The sequence below is a fragment of the Cynara cardunculus genome, assembly GCF_001531365.2.
Source record: "Cynara cardunculus var. scolymus isolate 2C chromosome LG 14, CcrdV1, whole genome shotgun sequence".
NCBI classification, from domain to species: domain Eukaryota; kingdom Viridiplantae; phylum Streptophyta; class Magnoliopsida; order Asterales; family Asteraceae; genus Cynara; species Cynara cardunculus.
Genome location: NC_037541.1, coordinates 11,548,418 through 11,570,385, shown reverse-complemented (window position 1 = coordinate 11,570,385; position 21,968 = coordinate 11,548,418). Strand labels below are relative to the sequence as shown.

At 31.5% G+C, this 21,968-nt stretch overlaps 2 protein-coding genes across 2 annotated transcripts; both read left to right on the top strand.

Moving 5' to 3' along the window:
• Positions 1-6,109, top strand: LOC112526927 (AT-hook motif nuclear-localized protein 1-like). The gene is made up of 7 exons (XM_025137372.1): positions 1-102; positions 210-246; positions 1,752-2,178; positions 3,367-3,428; positions 4,766-4,897; positions 4,975-5,133; positions 5,519-6,109. The coding sequence occupies exons 3-7, from the start codon at positions 1,773-1,775 to the stop codon at positions 5,804-5,806; spliced, it is 1,047 nt and encodes a 348-aa protein (XP_024993140.1). The 5' UTR covers positions 1-102; positions 210-246; positions 1,752-1,772; the 3' UTR covers positions 5,807-6,109.
• An 11,008-nt stretch (positions 6,110-17,117) lies between these two features.
• On the top strand, positions 17,118-21,639 carry LOC112526832 (methylsterol monooxygenase 1-1-like). The gene is made up of 5 exons (XM_025137254.1): positions 17,118-17,453; positions 18,444-18,766; positions 19,123-19,270; positions 19,359-19,389; positions 21,482-21,639. The coding sequence occupies exons 1-5, from the start codon at positions 17,118-17,120 to the stop codon at positions 21,505-21,507; spliced, it is 864 nt and encodes a 287-aa protein (XP_024993022.1). The 3' UTR covers positions 21,508-21,639.
• The last annotated feature ends 329 nt before the right edge of the window (positions 21,640-21,968 follow it).

Sequence of the window (21,968 nt, the reverse complement as noted above, 5' to 3'; positions counted from 1 at the left end):
CATCTGTGAAAAATCACACACAGTTTCTGGGTTTCAGTGTGGGTAAATTTTGCTCTATTAACTTCGGACAGCTCAAGAACTCCTCCATTTTCATCGGAAACGGTAATGCTTTCTTCAAAATTAGGGTTTTATTTGGTGATTTATGATGCTTGATTTCAATTTCTAGGGTTTTGATTGTTTAGTTGGTGTTGTGTTGTGTTGTTTTGCAGTTGAAGAGCTTTCTGGCGAATACTGAAGTGTAACTGTGTAAGTAGTTTTTTTTTTCTTCTCGAAAGTGAGTTACTGTGATTTGATTACTTGTTCGAGTTTATATTTTTGGATTATGAAGATAATGTAGAATGATTCTTTTGCTAATTTTAGTTAAATTTCGTTTTTCCTTATTGATTATGCTATTTTTTAATGATTAATCTGGATTTATGAAGTTCTGACTGTTGAGAATTCGTGGCCTTATTATCAGAAAAAAAAAAATGCAATTTTGTCATAATGAATTTATTACTTTCTTCTCGATTTTACTCCATGATCAGTTTTGTGTTTCTTCAATTTGTTTAGATGATTCGTTCGATTTTTTGTTACTTACTTTGTTTTTTTACTTTTTTCTGATTCTGGATTCTAAGTCAGAATCCAATTTTGACGTTTCATACTGATTAAGTTTTCAGCTTCAATAAATTGTTTCTAGCAGAAAAATCTGGTTACCAATTGGTTAGAAATTTCTAACAAGCTATAATATATTCAAGTTTTATTCGTGTCATTCCTACTTTAGTCAAATAAGAATTTGAATATAGTTGTATTAGATCCTATTAAATATTTTGTGGATTATATCTTGAATTTCGAATGCTTGTCAATACTATATTTTGTGTTACATATAGACTAAAAGAGCAAGGTAATTTCAATTTATATATATATTTTTTCTGTTTCTGTTGCTTACTATTTGCTAGTCTTCGTTCTTCTTTCCTTTTTGCTCACAATTTTTTACAAGTTAGGGTCTTCATGGAAAATGCCTTTTTACCCTTTGGGGTAGGGGATAAGTCTGCTTACATTCTACCCCAAACCCTGCTTTCGAGTGGGACATACAGGCTCGGTTTGGTTTGACTTATATATACATCAAGTTCATTTATAAATGAAAACTGAACCCTTCACTTCTAATTGGTTACGGTTTCACGCAACTATGAATGTTATTTTTGGGTGTGGAAATGATTAAACTTTGTCATGTTTGTTTTTGTTATTTTCTTTTTAATTGTTGTGTTTGTAACTTTTTCTTGTTTTTAAGGTTTAAAAACTTTAACGTTTATTCCATTTAGAGTCAGAGTCGGATTTGGATAATTTACATATTCATATATGAATAATTTTGACTTAATTGAGTTTGATGTTATTCGAATTCGGGTAATATCCGACAAATTCTAACTCAGGGGCCCAGTTTTAATATCCATGTAATTCACATTCATTTGTATTTGGTGATAGAATTCAAATTCAGATATAGATTCCACTAATCAACATTCTTTTCTAGGCCTAATTCGTTTTGTTATATGTAAAGGAATTTAAATTGCATTAATCGATAAAAAGGACTCTTATATTAGAAAATGTTTGAGCTAAAATACAGAAAACCATCAATCAGAGTTGTGGATTTGAACTGTTCTAGGTTTATGATCTAAAAATCAAAATGGAGGGAATACTAACTTTGAAGAGGAGTAACTTTTAATTTCTTAAATTTTCAAGTTTGATGAGCATTAACTTTTAATTTTTTTTGTTTCTAGTGTAGAAGCTTGCTGATCAGCATGGATTCAAGGGAAAATATGATGCCAGCAGTAGAAACAATAGCACCTGAGGCTCCATCAAGCTATCAATTGGCCCCAAGGAATGATAGCTCTACCCTGCTCACTGGACCACCTGGTTTTTCACCATTGAGTGGTGGTGGGCCGAGTTCCTTGATAAAGAAAAAGAGGGGTAGGCCAAGGAAGTATGGCCCAGATGGTGTAGTTGCTGGTGGAGGTGAAAGTGGTCGCACATTGTCACCAATTCCCATCTCTGCCTCTGCTCCGCCAGCCTCCGCTGCCTATTCTGATACAAAATTTGGTGAAGGGGAAGGAAGTGGGAGCAGCTATATGGTTGAGAAAAAGAAGAAAGGGAAAATGAATTCTTCAGAGACCAAGCCAAAGCATACGTATGGGAGTATAAACTTAGGTACTGCTTTTATCTACTTTAGATTCAAATGTGTCCATAAATCAGATTACTTTGCCTTTTTATTTAGTCTACATTCCGAGATATCTTTGAGTTTATATGTCAGTCACATGAGAGCTAAGACTGACCGACTTAATTTGTCTGAATAATGCACACACTCATCAATTGCTTGATGTCTAAATTTGCTGAATTCTTACCATTAACTTAGCTTGACATTTGGGTTCTATTTGGGCATGATGCTTCACTATCGGTTTTGCGCATTCTCATTTTCATTTTGTGGGTAGGACCCAAGAAATGAAATTTAAGAATGTAAGCGGACAAAATGATAGGGGTTTTTGCACCAAGTACTTATCCTGTAGTCCATTTGATGAAAACCGGCTTATGTTAATTCTTCATGGTGCTTGTGTAAAATTCTTATAATAAATTTGGTTAATTCGAGTGTGCCAAATACTACCTCCATTCTAAGTTAGAGATATATTTAGATTGTTTGATGTCAAATTTAGTACTTCAAAATACGAAGTTGATTGATATTTTATTAATTTTTCTAATTTATCACAAAAAGTTTCAATTTAATACTTTGTAGGACCTATGATCAAAAGGTTCATATGTTCAGATTCTTTGAGTTCAAAACTAGCATGTTCCGAATAAAAAAATCACTTTAGAACATCTCCAACATATTCTCCAGAAGTTCTGTAAAATGGAGAATTAAAATTCAACATCTCTAACAAAATTTCCCTTCAACTCCAACAACTTCTTCATTTTGCAGATTACAACATTGATTATATTATTAAAATATCCATTACATTTAATAAAATATTATTTCTCTCTGCTAAACATTTTATTTCAAAGTTTCTTATCGGTGGGAATATAATAATAATAAAATATTCTCTCTCATGGTAATCATTTTTGGGGAGTTCTCCAAATTTGGAGAATTTCACGCTCTCTCCTACTTTCTCCATTCTGAAGGAAGGTTTTGGAGAATTTGTTGGTGCAAAAAACTTGCCCAAAATCCCCAAAATCTCTATTTTCTCTATTTTGGAGAATTTGTTGGAGTTGTTCTTAGAGATTCACATGAATATGTAAATCAAGGATAGTTTAGATATTTAACTAATAGTAAGGGTCCAAAATTCTTTGTTTTTTTGTGGGTCTGTTTTGTATGAACTTATATAATCTCAATATTTGTAACTGTAGGTGACAAGATTTCATCTGGTGGAAGTTTTACCCCTCACATGGTCACTGTTAACCCAGGAGAGGTATGTTTACTTGACATAAAGAAGACAAATGTCATTGAAAACCGTTGCTGCCTCTGCTATTTGTGCAGTGATGGGTGGCAAATTTCTATTATATTCTAGTCTTCTTTTGTGTATTCTAAGTTTAATCATGTTGCAATTCTAGTTATGCATGATAATGTTTCAGCTTCTTTTTTTGGTTACGTCATTCCATTGTTATTTGTATTTTTTTCGTATAAGGTAGGTGGACACCAAAACCTTTTCAGTGTACAAAATTCATGAGGCTCACTTACTTTCTTCAAAGAGATTGAAGGAAATTGAAATGATAAAAAAAAATATGATTGTCGACAGTTTCTTTGTCTAACCTGATGTCCATTTGATCTTATGTTATTTTTGTGGATTTCTGCATACATGTTATTGATCAAAACTTCTTTTTGGTTGGATAATAATAGGTTTCTTGATTGGTATTTGGTGAAGTCATAACGAGTGACTAATGATACAATACAACATTCTCATGATTAATGCAAGTACAATTTGATTTTAACTCAATATGCTTATTCTTTGTGCTTATATGCTATCCATATCATATATATAGGGACAGGTTCAAACGAGAATGCTAACTATTTAAGAAAACAAGAAAAATGCCGTTAATGTACAAAATCATATATGATTCACGTACTAAATCATATATGATTCACACACACACACACACATATATATATATATATATATGTGTGTGTGTGTGTGTGTATATATATATATATTCACGTATATAATCATACAGGTTCAAAAGTCGTCCGCTTCCATTTTCGTGATGTGAAAGTAAAATCACATGTGATTTTGTACATTAACAACCTTTTCTTGTTATCTTAAATAGTTAGCGTTCTCGTTTGAACCTTCCTCTCTCTACACATATATATGTATATGTGTATATATATATATATATATATATATATTCATCTAGAGAATGTAGAAGAAAACAAGTTTTATCCTTTCTTTTCGCACACTTTCCGGGGGGGGGGGGGGGTCACGGAACTTCCGTTCTACTCTTTGAGGTAGAGGTCAGGTTTGTGTACATCCTACCTTCCCCAGACCCACCTTCGGGTGGGATATACTGGGTTTTTGTGGTTTGGTTTGGTTTGGTTAGAATGTGAATGAATTTTTTTTGATTTGATGATGATTTATGAAATTTTCATAATAACTCTTCCCCAAAAGTGGTATATAAGGCGTACCCGGTAGAAGTTCATCTAGAAATTGACACCTACGATCACTATCAAATTTAAACATTTATACTAAAAGAACTAGACAACTAGTAAATTGCATAATCTTTGCTTTTGAATAATTGTGATTCACCTTTTCAGGATGTTACCTCTAAAATCATTTCGTTCACAAAAGATGGGCCGCGGTCAATATGCATTCTCTCTGCCCTTGGTGTTATTTCACATGTGACTCTGCGCCATGCCAGTTCGTCTGGAGGCACCGTAACATATGAGGTGTGAAACGTAATTTTATTAGTTCTTTGAAATCGTTCTTCCGTTACTTAACTTGATACTATCATACTTTCTTGTAGGGAAGATTTGAAATTCTTTCGTTATCTGGATCTTTCACACCGGAGGTTGAAGGAGTATTATCCCAAGAAAGTAAAATGAGCATAGCATTATCTAGCCCAGATGGGCGCGTGGTTGGAGGTCAGCTTGGAGGCCTTCTCACGGCCGCTGGTCCTGTTCAGGTACACCCTTATTCGTTTTAGAATAGGTACAATTTGACTTTAGAGATCAAATGAAGGAAAATTTGAACTTAAAAATGCTACCCCATCCGTCCCAAATAAATGTCCACATTGAAAAGGCACAGTTTTAGAAACGTGTAATTATTACACTTTTTAATCAACTAAATGACGATTTTACCTTTAATCATGGAGGGAGTAAACAAATTTCTCCATCTCATAATGAAGGGTAGGATTGGAAAGTAGGTAGTGACACTTATTTTGAGACAAACTAAGCTAGAAATGTGGACACTTGTGGACCTTATTTTGGGACAGTTGATTTCCTCGTCAACAAAATATAGAAAAGGAAACATTTTTTTTCTTATCATTTCCCATGTCGTGTTCATGTCAGGTTGTCGTGGCCAGTTTTCTACCGAACATAGGCAGTCCTATTGAGCCAAAACCGAAAAAACCAAAGACCGTGGTTAAACTCTCCTCACCCCCACCACCCACCACCGAACCTCATGCTACCAAAATAGAGCAGCAGAAGTTCAATGAAAATGTGCACGACGGTTCCACAGCAGGAAAGAGCGGTTCCACCGCTACTCGTAACTTCCAACTCGAGAACTGCACGTCTGCAGCCGTGCACGACTGGAGAAGAGCGGCTACAGACATGAATGTGTCGTTGAGCGAAGATTAAATCTGTGGTACGTGTTCTTCTTCTTCTTCTATATAACTTGGGGGTTCATTTATCAACTGATTTTAGGATATTTGAGACAAATTAATTAACAAGAATCTTTAAACTTATGGGATAGAAAATGTTGTAGTAGTGTTGTTGGTTTCTTAGAAGTCAAAGTCAAAGTCAAAGTCAAAAGTCAAAGGGTAGGGAGTTGTTGGTATGTATTCTTGTTAAAATGCTTATTTCTTGAACCTCTTAGGAATCAATAGGAAAGAGTTGATTGACATTCTTGTTGCTTGCTGCTTTATGTCTTGAATCTCATAAAAGTCAAAAGTCAAAGTCAAAGATGAGTAGTTTTTGATATTTGATTTTTGGGCAAATTATATGAAAATGCAATTTATTTTGGTATGAATCTTATTTTGTGACACATCATTTTTGGTATCTCAGATGTGATGTCTCAGATATTTGATTTTAAGTACGTTACACAACGTAGGAATTAGACCAAAGTACGTAGCAGTTTCATGTATTCTCATATGTAAACCAAATACCTAAAAATATTTGAGATGTTACACATAAGGTACTGAAATGAAGGTTTTGAAAGTACGTTATACAAAATAGGAATCAGTTCAAAATTTGCAATTTACTTTTATTTTTCTTTACCAGGTATATTCATTTGATTTTGATAATTTAACGTTGTTTTAGGGGCCGTTTACTAAACGTTTACCCGGAAAGTGCTTACCGGGTAACTTTCCTTATCAGCTGAACATGGCAAGGGTCAAAAATCTTATTCGGTAAAAACAATTGTAAAGATGAAGAGTCTTACCCGGTAAGTGAGGGTGACGACTCTTACCCGGGTAAGTGCTTACCGGGTAAATTGTTGCATACAATACCATTTTGATTTACTACAATCTTACCCAGTACAATAAATTATAATGTTGACTCATAGCGATAAACGCTTATCCGATAAGCATTTGGGTAAACGAACCCTTAGTTTGAATTAAAAAAAAACGAGTTGAACCTTGAATATATAATTATGGGTTTTGAAGACTTGTAAAATAGAAGAAAGAGAAATTACGTCTTTCATTCATGTGGTTTGTTAAAAATTGCGATTTTCATCCCCGTGCTTTGAAAATTGCAATTTTTATTTTCATAGTTTGTAATTCATTGCTATTATTTTGTCCTTATAATTTATTGTTGTTTCAGTCACTATGGTTTACAATTCGTTACTGTTTTAGGTCCTTGTATTTAAAGGTAGAAATTAACACGGGATGGAAATAGTAATAAATAGCAATCAATAGGGATGAAAATCGCAAATTTTAAATCATAAGGATGAAAATCAAAACTAATAACAAACTACAGGGACAAAAATTGTAATTTACTCTAGAGGAAAGTGGTGGAAAACTGCAAATAAATGTATGGATTCTTGAATATCATATGAGAGCTAATAAGAGACACATTTATATATACTACAAATGTAATTGCACAATGTAGCGAGATATATTTCGATTTTAATTTTTTGTTTTATTCTGTCTCTGTAGATGTTTTAATACGGTTTTTATGTGGTTTTAAGAAAAAGATAATGTTTTTATTTTTGAATAAAATATAAATTTGAAGATATCATAAAGTTTCGAAAATAAATATATCAATATTAGTATTAAATTAACTATTTTTATTATAATTTAATTTAGATTTAATAACGAAGTAATTTCTTTTTGATTTAATAATATAATTCTTTATAAAAATAATAATTAAGTATTTTGTAAGAACTCAACGATAATCTTAATTATATTTTAGATTTTTTATATTTAAAATGAAATATTTATCTTGTATTTGACTATATTTATCGATCTCAGGAATTTAGCTAATTAAGAAGTAAGCTTTCAAGCCCCTTGACTTTCTATTAGATTATTTTAGTCAAGGCGTTATGAACTGTCCCGCCCTAAATGGAATCCATGCAGTTGGTTACACGAATTCAAACATGAAGTTTTAATAAGTTATAATTATGTACAGTTTATTTGTAATCTTGAATTTCAAGTAATACGCATCAATAAACAGTACTTCGTGCATAAAAAATGATTTTTAAGAGTTTTTGTCAAATGCTTTATAATACAGTATAGGATGACTTACCTACCGAACTTCAAAAATAGGCTTTCTGAACTTGCCTTCTGAGTTTGCTTTCTGAATTTACACTTAGTCTTCACAAGTTAAACAAGCCTTGTAAACGTGTTTTCTGAATTTACACTTAGCAATTTGAAGCAAGGAGAAGCCTTTCTGATGGAGCGTACAATAATCAAACTAAAGGTTAAACCCGTTAATTATGTGAATACCTATGAATCACCTCTTCTAATGCTTGTTCAATCAAATGCCAAGCTTTATGCTCAAACTCGAATTCACTGAAAACCTATGAAAAATGAACTTTCTATTATTGATCAGGTGACCATCCATTTACGCCTTCAACATATAGATAAAGAGTTCAAAATGAAACAACCCCAAAAAGAGACGATGGGTCAAATATAAAAGCCCAAGCAGAAAAAGTGTCTTAAAACATGTTTAAACGACATTTTCGACTCAAAAATCTTGTAGGTCTCTTCAGGTCCTACCCAAGGTAGGTATGCTCCTCATTCTAAGCTTCAAATCGGTGTATCAAGGCCTGAACCCAATACATGTAGCAAAAGTTATATGCGTTTATCTGCGACACTTCTTGTTGGCTCGGTCATGGGATTCCAGTAACACTAACGTTTGGTCCTCTATGTCTAGGCCTGCATCACTCTCTTAACTTTGCATTTAAGAATACTTGGTGTTGTTTAGGTTTTAGAGCTGCCCCATGACCAGAAGACTATCAACAAAAGCAAGGTTTATGAATCAAATCTAATCATGAACCAAAAAAAACCCAAAGTTAAACGTGAAATGGTGATCTTTGTTCTGTTATGTCCTGTTCAGAGCTGTCATTTTCTGGATGTGAATTCTGAGGTCTTGTTTTTCGATTGAGCTCTGAAAGTAGATTGGACAAGGGTTTTTAGTAGTATTTTTGGGTTGAGCTCTGTAGAACTTGATGAAGAACACGAAGATGATTAACGGTCCTTGAAATCAAATTCTTCTAATCCATATCACGTGATTAGCGAGTGAGGGCACTTAACAACTCAACTTGATGGAAGTTAGAGTGAGGGACGATACATGCAAGATAATTTGAAAGTTGAGTGTCTGGTACGAAATTAGAACAATAATAGCAATTGGTAGCGTTTAACTACATTCAAGAACGATTCATATATTTCACTTTTATTTATTTTTAGAGGAAAACCATATCATTATTTAACTTAATTATAATGGTGGTGATACGCAGATTAATGGGTATATACACGTTCTCGTTTAAACCCATCTCATATCGTTTGAATCACCCCCCCCCCCCTAAACACAGACACTTAGGTTCACATAAGAACCACAAAGAATTTGAGAGCCGTGAAAACTCTTATATATATTTATACACACACACACACACACATATATATATATATAGAGGAGTGATCAAATGCGAACCACCCAGTTTGTACAAACCGTGCAAACCACCCTCATCTGTTGATTCATTGTTTAATCTTATGGAAATTTTTCATGAAATTGTTTAATCTTGTGAAATTGTTTCATATAATACTTTTTTTTAATGAAGTTGTTTCATATATGGTTATGAAATTGTTTCATATAATACTTAATGAAATTTTAATGAAACTGTTTCATATATTTCTCTAAAACTAAAATAATGAAGATGATAATATCTATGATTAACACCCTCCACAATAAAAATGATTAATCAACCTCTCATAATTACAAAAAATGAACAAAATGAAAAATTATGATTGGTTGAATGAGTTTTGTACGGTTTGTACAAATAACGTGGTTTGCAAAGTAAACCCCTCTCTCTCTCTCTCTCTCTCTCTCTCTATATATATATATATATATATATATATATGCATATACGCATTGAAATTCTTTAGTATATATTTATCAATGAATATATATATTTTCTTTTCCTCACATGAACCAATCCCTGTATATATACGTGTGTGTATGAACGAATAAACACCTCATACCATTAAGCTCCAAACAAAGAGTACCTTCGACTTGCACTATAAGCGTTCTTGAAAAAGTCTGTATATTGTATTTTAATTCTATTGTTAACTATCAAATCAAACCAAATCAAATCGAACTTGACAAGTCCTTCCAATACTTTCTTCATTTAACTGATCCATCAAATAGAAACAGTTTGATTTACGATTTTGTATAATGAACGGTCCCCAAATTTGTAATCAAAAGATAGGTAATCTATTTCGCCTAATAATAACAACGCAAAGCCCATATTTATTGGTAGCTCATAATTTATTGATGTCGGGTGTACAGATCAAATATAAAGGTTTAGATGGAGGATCATGCGAGAAGTCACTCAATTTGTTAGAAATGCGAGAAGGGTCATATCACATGTGATCATAGAATAAAATTACTGTGATACAAACACATCCAAAAGGACGCGTGTAACTTGGTCAACACAATCAAGGTTGCGGGAAAAGTCAGCCTGCGCTATGGCCAGTGAACGCAACATGTTTGTATCACATGTGCCATAGCCTATATGTGATATGTCCTTTATCAAACCAGGTTCGGGTATCATGTTCTCCGCCAAATACAGGGTATTTTGTCATCCTTACATTCAATGAATCAAAAAGGGTAAAATGCAATAAATAGTAACCCACTTTCGTTATTTTTTATTATAACATTGTACTTTCCTCTGTTTTCGTACCGCTAGGGATGCTTAACGCCACTTCGTCAGCTACGCCGTTTTAGGTGAGCTTTGGACTCGATCGTTGACCGGAGATTGGGTTCTAATTGTGGGCGATAGTCTTCAACTAGGGGGATCCAAAAAGTTCTGTTAGGTTCTTAGTAGCAATCGGCGACTTTCTATTGTATTAGTCAAGTGCTAGCACCCCTATAGAGTAAGGATGTCTTCTGATTTTCTTGTTCATATGTCAAGGGTTGGTAAGGTTTTGCGTCTGAGGAACATGATATACTGCATCAGGAGATAAACAACCAAATGGATCAGAAGAGCGCCTTTCGCAATCGAAGGTGAACGGGAAAAAGACGACGGAAGCCGTTTTTCTTTCTTTTTTAGCCGGCTTCTAACACCTTATCACGTCAATTGAAGTCCACCTTATCGTTGACGACTCTAAATTCGATCAAAGGAGCTACAGAAAGTATTTAAAAAAACCCCATTAAATATGAATAGTTAAAAAAACTCTCAAACAGATATCTGAATACACAGATTTTGTGAGAGAGATCCAAAGTAACTGAGGGTATGTTTGGTTTACAGAAATGGAATGAAATCGAGATATTTGGATTTTAAATTCATTTCAATCTCGTATTTTGTTTGTAGGATTGTCTGAATTTGAAATCCCGCAAAAATTGGAGTTTAAAATCCCTCGGGGGTGGTTGGGATTTCACGAGATTTCGTAGGATTTATGTATAAGAATGTTTTAGAATATGTTAAAAACATTTATTTTCTAATAATTCATTAATAAAAAGGTAATTTAATTATTTTTATAATTATTTATTATTTTTGTTTTTATAAATTATTTATAAAAAAAAATAAAATTCCATTTCATTCAATTCCAAATCCATCAAACCAAACACCCCAAAGATTCCAAATCCCTTAAATTCCAAATCTTTCCATGAAATCCAGATGCCTCAACACCATTCCATCAAACAAAACGCCCCCCCAGTGTTTTCTTCAACTTTACCATATCATGGAGAACGGGGCGTTTGATTTGATGGAATTCTTTTTTGAGGGATTTGGATTTCATGGAAGAATTTGGAATTTGAAAGGATTTGGATTCAGAATCAGAATCTTTCATGTGTTTGGTTGAATTTCATTATTTATGAATAATTTGTAATAACAAATTATAAATAGTTATAAAAATAATTCATTTACCCGCTTACTATACTGACTATTATAAAATAAATATTTTTAACATATTTTTAAACATTATTATATATAAAACTTACGAGATCCCGTGAAATCTCAACCACCCCAATAGGATTTCAAAATCCTATGTTTGAGGTATTTAAAAAAACCAATAGGATTTCAAATCCAAACAGTCTTACGAACCAAACACAAGATTAGAATGAATTTGTATTCCAAATCAGTCTAAGAGGTTGTTGGACAATTGCTTAATGGTTTGGTGTAGAATGATTAAGAGGCTCTCATGATATAGTGTAAAATGAAATATTATTGTTTAGTAATTGGTTACAATGAAATTAGGACGCTTAATGGTTAAGGGAGACACAAGATACAAAATCATTTAGAAGGTTTTAAAACCATTAAGAGACATTTTCTTTTTGTCAAACAAGATTCACCTCTTAATGATTTAGAGACTGCCTCTTAATTGAACTATTAATATGTAAACAAACAATCCCTAAATCTTTTTCATTCTTACAAACCAAACACAAGATTAGAATGAATTATAACAAGACAAAAAATGTATAAAAATATAATAAAATAGTTGGGTTAATGGTGTATATAAAACTTAAAAATAGATATATTATATGGTTTTTATTTTTTTTAAAAGAAAAAACAGATGCTATTTTAACAGTATTATCAAAAGGGTTTTTGGTCTACTGGTATCCAGACTTTTTAACAAATCAAAAATTTAAAGATCACAAATAATGGAAAAAAATATATCAATTTATTTAAGGCAAATTGCATGAAAAAGTAACGTACTTTAACTTGATTTCTATTCTAGGTAATATACTTTCAAAACTTCCATTTTGATACCTAAGATGTAAAGTTTTAAATATTTAAGTACTCGGATAACAACCGGTTACCATGCTGATGTGACGACTGACGAGTGATGAGATGAAATTGGGTTGAATAACAAGTAATATTGATTTGGATACCATATTATTTGCTACATCAACAGGGTAACCGGTTAATGCTTCAACCGATTATCCGGATATTTAAATATTTAAAACTTTACATCTTAGCTATCAACATGAAAGTTTAGAAAATACGTTATCTAAAATAGAAATCAAGTTAAAATACATTATTTTTTCATGCAATTTGTTCTTTATTTTATTACAGTTTGCTATATAAATAATATGTATTTAAAAAAACAACAATTAACATTAATTATTATTATTATTAAATATAAATAATATATTAAATGCATCATAAAGAATATAACAAGGGCTAAGGGTGAAATGCTTAGGCCGGTATTAGTATTAAACCTATCCAAAAGTTGAACAACCACTTTAAATATTCAAATGATTTTAGATGCCATTATTTTCTATTTTATTGGCTTCATTATTATTTTTTTGACTTTTAAGCTATTATTATGTCCCATATGATATGCCTCAAATGGAAATATTTTGATGATCCAAGAAAAGCATAAAGTGAGTTGTGTGTGTGTATATATATATATATATATATATATAGGAAGTTTACTTTACAAACCATGTTATTTGTACAAATTGTATGAACCTCATTCAATCGATCATAATTTTTTATTTTGTCCATTTTTTTGTAATTATGAGAGGTTGATTAATCATTTTTATTGTGGAGGGTATTAATCGTGGATATTATCATCTTCATTATATTAAATTTAAAGAAATATATGAAACAGTTTCATTAAAATTTCATAAGTATTATATGAAACAGTTTCATAACCATATATGAAATAACTTTATCAAGAAAAAGTATTATATGAAACAATTTCATAAGATTAAACAACTTCATTAATTTTTTTTATAAAATTAAACAATGAAATCGACGGAAAATGGTGGTTTGTACAAATATGAGTGGTTTGCATTTGATCGCTCATCTCTCTCTCTCTCTCTATATATATATATATGTGTGTGTGTGTGTAATGTTAGGTTGAAATGATAAAAAACGTTGAGAATGAGAGAAGAAATCTTGACTACTAGTTGAATGTTTTGATTTTCAAGTTTTTTTTTTCACTAATTAAAATAATTATGAAAAAAAATCAAATATCTTAATTTATATTCTATTTATTCTATAACGTTTTTTTGATGATTTCACAATCTAAAATCAAATTAAATCTCATTTGCTTAAATCTCATGTGTGAAACACGAACATTAATATTCTTCATTTGTCTGTTGAAATGTAAACAAAGTCAAAAGATCCCAATAAACGATTATCAGACACTTAAAATAAGATGTATGCTGATTCATATGTGAATGTGTGAATCTCAACATAGATTACATGTGATTCTTAATTAATTTTAATTTGTACATGAATAAATTTAAAACATATAACCGAGATTCTGAATTGGTTTAAGATTCATATTTGAAAAAGTGAATTCTATCATAGATTCATATGTGAATCCCAGCATAGATTCATATTTGAAAAAGTGAATTCTAACATAGATTCATATGTGAATCCCAACATAGATTCATGTGAATCTCAATTATTGTTTATACGTGAATCAATTTACAATTTATAATCGAGATTCTGAATCAATTTAAAATCCATGATATATATATATATATATATATATATATATATAATGTTAGGTTCAGAAGAAAACGCAAAAAAATGAAAAACTAAAGAACCTTCTTTTTAGAGGGTTTTCAGCTGAACCTCCCTATATATATCATGGATTTTAACTTAAAAATAATGAAATTTTCTTTTTTGGTATAAATTATTTGAATAAAATATTGATTTTATTTTTAATAATCTAATATAAAAAGAAAATAGGTAATCTAAATTTTATTAAGAAAAAGTGGGTACGTTTAAAAAAAATGAGTGGATTAGTGATATAATTGTACGAAGTGTTCCAAACTTTCCCCCTCAACTTTCTTAGGTTTTTAAACATGTCATATTTAACTTAAGATCTTGACAATTGAAAATCTAATCTAATGGTTCAGATCTTTTCTCGTATTCTCAATATTTTCGGGCTTCTCATTTGAACCTAACATGTGATACAAACATGTTGCATTGACCTGCTGTTGTATAACGCGCAACCTACCTTGCGACCCTTGGTCGCATTAACCAAGTCACCCACTTTCTTTTGGACATATTGTGTCACTTGTGATTTTACTCTGTAATCACATGTGATTTTAAAATTTCTCGTTTTCTCGAATGATGACGATAATCAAATGAGAACCACAAATATATTACAACCCCGTGAGAACCGATATAAAAATATTTTTATACATGGACTTTTTTCATCAAAACCTATGACTTAAGACATTGTTTTATATATGTTTGTGTTCATCTTGTGAAAAAAAAAATTTGGTAGTGAAAGGAAAAATACACGTAAAAAAAATATTCACGGTGAAACAAATATATGTGAAACTATCATATTTTGAAAAAATTTATATATGTGAAACAATATCTTAAATCCTAGCATTTAATAAAAAATATATATGTGAAACAATATCTTAAAAAGTGATCAAGGGTTCAGATCTCTTGTTACATTTTTCACCTTAACTCTTATTTTCATACGATTCTTCATCTACATATATATAGGGTTGGGTTCTTGTGAGAAGAGAAGTTATGGTGAGAAACGTAAGAAGAGATCTAAAGCCTTGATCATTTCTAATCTCATGTCCACCTGTGAATTGCGCTTTAGAAGGGAATTGAACCGTTGCAACTCGATGCACCTCATTGGTGTTGACATTCAATTATGATTGATCAAAGAGTGAAGATCTATTCTTATGCTTCTCACCATAACTTCCCTTCTCACCAGATCCCAACTCTATATATATGTAGACGAATGATCGTATTAGAATAAGAGTTAAGGTAAAAAAACGTAACAAGAGATCTGAACCCTTGATCACCTTTAATCTCACGCCCACCTACATGAATTACGCTTGATACGGAATTGATCTGGTACATCTCATTACTAATTGATCTTCAATCAAGATTGATTTCAAAAGTGAAGACCCCTTATTATCTTTCTCACGGTAACTCCCATTACATATTCATTTAGAATTCTTTAAAAAAAATCACTCTCTGATTTTTTTCAAATTGGACATGTTAAATGATCGATTAGGTTCGTAAAAACCCTATTGATCACCCCTAGTCCAGATTAATAAATATTGTGATAACGACGTATTTAACTTTTATATGAAATAGTCGTGTTAATTTATTGTCATTCCTAATTTTTCCTCATGCTACCAACTCGTATCAATTAAAGCCGTAATTAGGACAAAGTAGCTTAAGTTTGACTTGATGGAAGTTCGAAAACAAGTCTCATATTTTATCATCTGGAAGGAGGTTCCGTCAAAAACCTTATTTTCATTGAGAACCAGGAATTGCTAGAGCATGTCAGGTGTGCATATTCATGAATATGGATGAATTTACGACATTCATGATGAATGTCTCATCCATATTCATCATGAATATGGACACGTGATGTGCTCTCATTGGTTCCCATTTCTTAATGAAAATGATACATATATAAATAGAGGGAGGTTTAGGGAGGACCTCCAAAAAATGAAAAACCGATGAACATTTTAACAACCGTTCATCTGTATGATATATACATGCATACAAGTAACTAAAGACGTTCATCTATATGATATATACATATGCACACAAGTAACTAAAGATATTTCTTGGTGGTTTTTAATGCATGTGTGCATGCATGTTATGGATATGTGCATATTAGAAAATTTATTTCTATACACACAACATACAGTACTAATGAACGGTTATTAGGGTGTTTATTAGATTTTCATTTTTTATGGTTTTTTTCCAAAACTATATTATAATATATATATATATATATATATATATATATATATATATAGAGAGAGAGAGAGAGAGACTTGGGATCATGTAAGAGCAGATTGTTTTCGTGAGATCTATGAGACCACATTTTTACACTTGAAACTTTAAAGAAAAACATTACGAAGGTAAAAAAAATCCAAACATTCACAACAAAAACACACGAAAAAGTTTCAATTGTAAAAAGTGATCTCACAGGTCTCACGAAAACAACATGGTCTCGCATGATCCCAAGTATGTATATGTGTGTGTGTGTATATATATATATACACACACACATTAGGAACCTTATATATTTGAGAACCCAAAAACCACCTATTTTATATAGTATTCATGATAAATAAACTTGAATGAATAATGAATGGTATTCATAATGAATATCTAACACGAAATTACATAAAATAGGTGATTCTAAATCATCAAAATATTTAAGATATTTAAATGAGCATGCCTATCTATATATATATATATATATATATATATGAGTCAAGTAAATATCTATTTTATGCTCTTTAAATCTAGAGAGAGAGAGAGAGAGAGAGGATGTTGGCATTTGAGTGTGTTGAAGAAATAGAGGTTTCATTAGGAAGAAAGGTGACATCTGCAGAGGCATTTTGGCTGAACTATTCAGCTAACAAGTCTGATTACTTTTTGTATTGTCATAACCTCATTTTCTTGATCATCTTCTATTCCTTGCTTCCTCTACCCTACGTCATCCTCCAACTCATCATCAGAAGCTCCAAAAACACCCATAAATTCAAGATTCAACCAAACATCACATACTCGTTTACACATATGTTCGATTGCTATACGAAGGTCGTTAAGCTCTTTCTTCTTACAGTCGGTCCCCTCCAATTGATTTCGTTTCCTATTATTCAGGTATATATACATATGTTTCTTGTACAAATCTAATTTCACACACACACATATATATAGAGAGAGAGAGAGAGAGAGAAGTTCTGTTAGAAATCTGAAATTGATTAGAAATACAGGAACGGTCCACAATGTGCCACGTGTCCATATATTCATCATGAATAACATATTCATAATAAATATGGTGAATCTTATTCATCATGAATAACATATTCATATCGAATATGGTAAGTATTATTCATCATGAATCACAAATAATTAAGAGCATGTCTATATTTCTAATGAATATATCATGTATCGTGTTGTGGGTGCAATCCTTGATAACTATACCCAACATGCCTAATCCACATTCTTCTAAATATTTTGGATGTCAATTTAAAAGAATTGGTGTAAATTATGTGTTTTTTTTATTAACCTGGATATCCAACCCGCTATGCGAGTCGACTAATTCCAGAGTGACCACCTGCTTTGCAAATAGCCCGGAATCACCACATTTGAACCTCTGTGGCCACAAGGAGATTTTTATTTCTCCTTGGATTTGAACTTGGGACCTCCTGGTACTTTTGATCTTTTGAGTCAAACTCAAACCAATCAGGCACCACCCTTGTGGTTTATGATGTGTTTTTTAATGTATAATGCTAGATCTTATTGTATATGCATGTGTAGATATGTATAAACAAAACCCTAAAACTAAATCTCGATCCAAAACGCCCATGACTAGTAGGCTGAAACTCGACCTTAAAGAACCGATCAATTTTTTTTCTCAAGGCCCCAGTTCATGCTTGATTTAAAAAACTTAAAAAACCCGTTAATTCTGAAAAAACTTAAACTTTTTTTTGTTTACTGAAAACGGGCTTTCAAGGCACTATCCTATTCGACTGTTCCCAAAAAGTGTGGACCTTGTGCATCTTTACGTATGTGGCTGAAAATGTGAAATACGTTTTGACATAAGATGACAGTATAAAATGAACTGACATCCTCATCTCGGAACTGAAGTTTGTTGAAATCAGGACAAGTTTACCATTGCCGTCAAAAAGAGAGATGTTTTTACAAATTGTGGTGTATTTCATAGTAGAAGACTACGCAAACTATTGGCTTCATAGGTTGTTGCATACGACGTGGGCGTACGAGAAAATTCATCGGGTCCATCACGAATACAGTGCACCGATGAGCTTCGCTGCTTCTTATGCACATTGGGCAGAAGTCATCATCCTTGGCTTCGCTTCTTTCCTTGGTCCTCTCTTGGTTCCTTGTCATATGATCACAATGTGGTTATGGATGATCGTTAGGCATGCCGAGGCTATTGAAACTCATAGTGGGTAAGTGGTGGATTCGTGTTTTCAAAGTGATTATTGCAACTTAATCAATCAAAATCAGATATTCAGTTGTTTAAAGTTCTGTAATTTTACATCTGTCTTGATTCTAAGCTTTTTCCAATTATCCAAAAATAGATTATTTTGACCCTAAATAATAAAAAACTAACATTTTTTTTTGTCTATTTAGTTTTTCTTCTAACACACGTATAACGTATGATACGTGACACGTATGATACGTGTCACGTATCATACGGAGCATGTCAATCATATGATGGTGATTGACATTAATGTGGATGGCATATATTATATGTATATGATTGATGATGATGATGATGGATGATGATGATGGTGGATGGTAGATATGATCTTCCATGGAGTCCCACAAGATTGATACCATTTTATGGAGGAGCAGAATACCATGACTACCATCACTATGTTGGGGAAAAGGCTCAAAGCAACTTTGCTTCTGTTTTCACTTATTGTGATTACATCTATGGAACAGACAAGGTTTTTTTTATTCATTTTGTAATTATTTTCTCAATTATTATCTTATATGTTTCAAATACTGATTTTTATCGAATACTTTTTGTAACAGGGATATCGATACGCAAAAAAACACAGGAAAGGTAATCTTCATAAAACACCTTTATAGACAGATTATATATATATATATATATATATATAGGATTGGGTTCACGTGAAACTAGTTTGTTTCTATGATACTACTTTTTTACACTTGAAACTTCATAGCAAAACGTTGTGAAGGTAAAGAAAACTGAACCTTCACAGCAAAAAACACTATAAAGGTTACCTTCACAGCGTTCTACTATGAAGTTTCAAGTGTAAAACAATTGTCTCACAGGTTCCATGAAAACATGTTGGTCTCACGTGATCCCAAGTATATATATAATACTTGATATATACAAAAAACACAAATACACTTGTGCACGTTCTACTTCGTTTTTAGAGTTGTACAGATATACTAGTCTAGTCAAAATCAATCAAAAGCCCGACCAGTCTAGATTTGATATGGTAAAGATCGAACGTATACTAACAGTATGGACTTGTCTTATCTATTGATATGGGCTTTTGGTTTAGTCTGTAAAGAAAAACAAAATTGACATAATTAACGACTTAAAAAATCGAACTGATTTTTATTCGATCTGAGAAAAATGTATCTGATCTTTATATAATTCATATTTTTTATCCTGACTTAACCAATAAGTTGGTCAATCAGATATGGACTAATAATACACACCAAATGGATTAAGCTATAAGCTACGTGTAATTAATAGACAAAATGGTTGTCTTATTTTATACTTTTTAATGAAAATATTTACTAAAAATTGAATATTTTATTCCAAATTTAATAAAACACAAAAATGACCAATTTCATATAAGACGACAAAGGAAACAATAATCTATAGCATAAAAAAGTATTATTGATGTTATATACATATACATATATAGAGAGAAGAGCGATCAAATACAAACCACTCATATTTGTATAAATCGTGTAAATCACACTCATCCGTCGATTTCATTGTTTAATCTTATAAAAAAATTTCATGAAATTGTTTCATATAATACTTTTTTTGATAAAATTGTTTCATATATGGTTATGAAATTGTTTCCTTTCTCTCTCTCTCTCTCTTTCTAGGTTTACTTTACAAACCATGTTATCTGTACAAACCGTACAAACTTCATTCAACCAATCATATTTTTCTATTTTTTCTAGTTTTTTCATTTTTTTTTTGTAATTATGAGAGGTTGATTAATCATTTTTATTGTGGGTGTTAATCATGGATATTATCATCTTTCATTATATTAATTTTAAAGAAATACATGAAACAGTTTCATTAAAATTTCATATGCATTATATGAAACAATTTCATAACCATATATAAACCAACTTTATCTAGAAAAGTATTATATGAAGCAATTTCATAATATTAAACAATTTCATGAAACAAAATCATTAAATTAAACAATAAAATCGATGGATAAGGGTGGTTTGCACAATTTGTACAAATATAGGTGGTTTGCATTTGATCGCTCATCTCCCCCCTCCCCTCTCTCTCTCTCTCTCTCTTTATATATATATATATATATATATATATATTGTAATTTGATTAAATTTTAACGAAAATTATATAATTAAATGACCACGAGAGTCTAAAGTAAGTAATGGAGTGATATAGATGATTATAGTGTTATAGACATATACATACATGCATGCATATATTACATCGTGGGGATATTTAAATAAGAAGATTAAATATAACGAGAAGGTAAGGAAAAAAAAGATTAAGTGAAACATTATATATGATTCATTGAAAAAGTTCATTTGAAAATGCATATGTGAATCCATATGAATAATCTGTAACGTCGGTTACATGTGCATATTCAAATAAAAAAAGTTCTCAACTTTTTCAAAGATTCACATATGAATGCTCCATTAACCTTCTATTTTTTATCTTCTCACGATATTTAGTATTTTCTTTATGTATGCATATGTGAATAAGTTGTTGTATTCACCTTCTCATTTCCTGAGTTATATGCACATGTGAATGATACATGATATTCAAGATGGATTGAATGCACATATTAAAAAAAGTATTCAAGCTCGGATCCAATACTATTTTCTCGAGATGGGCTCGAACAATCTATTACTCAACTTGATTTGCCTCGTTAACACCCCTAATCTGATGATGACAGGTGTACGGACAAAAACTGTTGAGTAAACAAGGCAAATAGAAGTGTCCATGGTGAGAGTGTCTTTAATACACTCTGAAATGGATGTTGGTAATAACGTTGAAGTGGGGGTAAGCTAATGATGGTCAAGTATTTTGATTACAAAAAGAATAACGCAATCTTTCATTATGATGTAATTCAGTCATATGATATAATATATATTCACTTTTCTTTGTAAATACGAGTTATATTTCTCATTGGACAAGTGAAACAGGGTGCATGATGAATAGGGTGAAGAAATTACCATAACAGTGTGCATGATGAAGATGTGGTTGGATTTACCATTTTGCCCTTCTCGCTATTATAAAATAAATTTTTTAATATATACTTTTTAATTTTCTAAAATAAACTAAACTAATCTTGACCATTGATCAAGAAAATGAATGGATGAGATTGGTTTACACAAATGGGGGCGGTTTTCATTTGATCGCTCATCTCTCTCTCTCTCTCT

Excerpts from the sequence above, each read along its gene's own strand:
- LOC112526927 (XM_025137372.1), top strand. The coding sequence starts at position 1,773 with ATGGATTCAAGGGAAAATATGATGCCAGCAGTAGAAACAATAGCACCT. Across the intron at positions 2,179-3,366 it reads GTATGGGAGTATAAACTTAG|GTGACAAGATTTCATCTGGT; the intron begins GTACTGCTTTTA and ends TTGTAACTGTAG. Across the intron at positions 3,429-4,765 it reads TCACTGTTAACCCAGGAGAG|GATGTTACCTCTAAAATCAT; the intron begins GTATGTTTACTT and ends TCACCTTTTCAG.
- LOC112526832 (XM_025137254.1), top strand. The coding sequence starts at position 17,118 with ATGTTGGCATTTGAGTGTGTTGAAGAAATAGAGGTTTCATTAGGAAGA. Across the intron at positions 18,767-19,122 it reads GCTATTGAAACTCATAGTGG|ATATGATCTTCCATGGAGTC; the intron begins GTAAGTGGTGGA and ends GGTGGATGGTAG. Across the intron at positions 19,390-21,481 it reads CGCAAAAAAACACAGGAAAG|GTGTACGGACAAAAACTGTT; the intron begins GTAATCTTCATA and ends TGATGATGACAG.